Below are 3,244 nucleotides of genomic sequence, written 5' to 3' on the forward strand. Positions count from 1 at the left end.
AATTGTGAAACTTTGGAAGCTATATTATAATAGAATTCAATTTGTCCAAGTTATAATGATTAGAAACAAAAGTTCCATATGAAGCTTTAATTTATTCTATTTGTGGGTAAAGTAATGCTATAGCTTTTGCTCATTAGCAGCTTAAGGTTCACAGAACTAGAAAAACCCTTTCTTTATTCCTTACTATGAAACCAAGGCTTTGATATTCCATCTTTCATTATAAGCCTATAAAAATGGCTACATCCTTGAAATTATTGTCAAACATCTCACCAGCAAGAGCAACACAAGCACTAGTATACTGGTATGTAATATAAAGTATAATATAATATATGCTTCTAAATGTCTTTTTTTTTTGGGTTTATATTCCCGTGGTTGTTTTCTTATTGTTAAAGGAAAATAGTAAAAGACATATTGAACTTGAGATTGAAAATATATAATCTAATTCTACCATAGCGTAATATGTGCTCCCTTTGTCTCAATTAATGTGATGTAATTTGAATTTCGAGTATCAAACGAGTTTTTCTTTTACCGCTATTTTTCATATGCCCGTTAAATATTCTGAATTGTTGATTATAGTACTTTTTATGTAGTTTCTAAATATATAAATTTTATTTTAAAATAACTTAAATATTCTATGTTCGAATTCACGGCCAAAAATAGAAAGTTTGACTCTCGAAATCCGAGCTGCATAACATAAATTGAAATGGAGAGAGCAGTGGCGACATAGACACCCCTTCACCGAAATATAACAATGTTTAGATAAGAAAAAAAATATTTTTATATGTATATACTATTAGATGACACCTCTTAGTGAAAATTGTGGCTCGGCGCTTGGGAGGGAGTATATAACTAACTTTCCTATTCACTCATGAAGGTACAAAGAAAAATGTCAAGACAGGATAATGAAGATATGCATCAACGAATAATACCAAAAGTTCCATCATTCATGAGACTTAAGAACATGAGCGATGACTATGATCCTAAAGTCATGTCATTGGGGCCTTACCACCATGGAAAAAAAGAGCTCAAATTTGTTGAAGATTTCAAGCCCAAGGCTCTACAAATGTTCATTGAAGGCAGTAATAAAGACTACAATTTCTTCCTCGAGAAAATTTTCGAGGAAATCGAGCGTGCTAAAAGTTGTTACCTCGAAGAATTCACGAGTCAGTATAACGACGATTATTTTGCTCGAATGATGCTCCTTGACGCGTGTATCGTTCTAATGGATATCGAGATAGTAACAGAGTTTTCAAAGTCATGGGAAGTGAAATATTCATTCACAAAAGAACATCTTGGTGTAGCAGGTTATTGTGCTGCTGCACATGACCTATATTTGCTTGAAAATCAGGTACCGTTTTGGATTCTCAAACTCTTGTTTAATTTGAGATATGTTAAAGATGATATATCATTAACATATGATCATCAATTTGAGAATATAGTGCAATACTATTGTTCTTATCTTTGTTTCGGAGATCATCGATTATACAAAGAATATTGGGAAACAGAACCCCCTCACCTATTTGAAGTTTTCCGAAGAGAACTAATTATCTTTGGTGACAAAAATAAAGATGATTATCTTATGCAACAACGTCGTCATCATCATCATCATCAACCACCTGCTTCCAGCCTCAGTGGATCAGTTAGTGATCAATGGAAAAAGAAGGTACAAAACATGAAAAAAATTACTAATTCGCATATTAATTCGTGGTGCTTTGGTCGATATTGCTGTATAAGGAAAAAAGGTCATCACAAACCAAAAACACCACGGTGTGTGTTTCGTTCGGTGATCGAGCTTAAATCAAAGGGCATTCATTTCAGGCCTAGCCGTGTGAATTCTTTCAATTGTGGTGCAAAGTTTCACTCTCATTGTTACTATGCAGAACTCTGGCTTCCGCCTTGGTACGTTTCATCGGTTACTAAAACAGCTCTGCAGAATATGATAGCTTATGAAATTTGTCCGAATAGCGTAAATCATGGAGATATTTCTGTGACATCTTATATAAGTTTTATGAAAGCACTTATCACATCACCACAAGATGTGAAGGAGCTAAGAGAAAAGAAGATTATAATAAACTATTTGGGAAGTGATGAAGAAGTTGTACAAGTTTTCAGATCAGTAAACACTTATGGGACAAGGGGTCAATCTAGCTTTGATGAAATCAATTTTAAAATCAAAGAGCACTTTCACAGCAGGGTCAGAACTTGGTTTGCTGAATTGCTAAATGCTTATTTTACAAGTCCCTGGTCTCTAATCACTTTGATTGCGGCTACTTTCCTCCTTTTCCTTGCTATGGTCCAGGCCTTCTATGCATCTCCATTACATAATTTACATCCTTCTAAAAAATTCCGATATTGATTTTACAATACTAGGTGATCGTTTGGTTCTGAGATAAGTTATGTAAGGATTAATGATGAATGGACTGTAATATTGCTGGGATGAATAATGTAGGAATTGTTACATTTTTTTTTGGATGCTTAGTTTCATGATATAATGCAAATTAGCATACAATGTGTAAGTTAGAAAGTGTTTACTTTATATAAGTTTGTTCACTATTATGAATTTTAGTTTTATGTGCTTTAAATCCATGTATTAAAATAATACTAGCATTGATTTTTACATATATGTACCCATGGACTTACGACTTAGAACGTCAGCAACAACATTCTTCTAACCAAGATGATGTAAAACATTCAAGTCGTAATCTTTCAACAATTCTAGCCATCTCCTATCCCGTTACTCGAAAATATATTGCAAGCTCTTGTGATCAGTGAAGACATCACAATGCTCACCATACAAATAATGACGCCAAATCTTCAAGGCAAAAATAACGACAACTAACTCCAAGTTAGGAGTCAGATAATTCTTCTCATGCTTCTTCAATTGACGTGAAGCATACGCAATAACCTTATCATTTTGCATTAACGCACATCCCAATCCAACTCTGGAAGCATCACAATAAATCACATAACCACCGGACCTCGAAGGTAGAGTTAAAATAGGAGCAAAAGTCATCCTCACCTTTAGCTCTTGAAAGCTCTTTTCACACACCTCAGACCATGAAATTTAGTAGTTTTCGAAGTCAATTTCGTGAGCGCTGCTGCTATAGTCGAGAATCCTTCCACAAACTTCCGATAATAACCTAGAAATCCCAAGAAACTACGAATTTATGTCGCACTTGTGGTCCTTGGCAAATCCTTAACCGCTTCAATATTTTGAGGATCAACCTTGATACCATTACTCGAC

At 34.4% G+C, this 3,244-nt stretch overlaps 1 protein-coding gene across 1 annotated transcript; it reads left to right on the top strand.

The window, feature by feature from the left end:
- The first annotated feature begins 233 nt into the window (after positions 1 to 233).
- On the top strand, positions 234 to 2,459 carry LOC107823879 (UPF0481 protein At3g47200-like). Its single transcript, XM_016650582.2, has 2 exons — positions 234 to 301; positions 875 to 2,459. The coding sequence occupies exon 2, from the start codon at positions 887 to 889 to the stop codon at positions 2,354 to 2,356; it is 1,470 nt and encodes a 489-aa protein (XP_016506068.1). The 5' UTR covers positions 234 to 301; positions 875 to 886; the 3' UTR covers positions 2,357 to 2,459.
- Positions 2,460 to 3,244: the final 785 nt, after the last annotated feature.

This window comes from Nicotiana tabacum, chromosome 12, assembly GCF_000715075.1.
Source record: "Nicotiana tabacum cultivar K326 chromosome 12, ASM71507v2, whole genome shotgun sequence".
Taxonomy (NCBI): Eukaryota; Viridiplantae; Streptophyta; class Magnoliopsida; order Solanales; family Solanaceae; genus Nicotiana; species Nicotiana tabacum.

Excerpts from the sequence above, each read along its gene's own strand:
- LOC107823879 (XM_016650582.2), top strand. The coding sequence starts at position 887 with ATGTCAAGACAGGATAATGAAGATATGCATCAACGAATAATACCAAAA.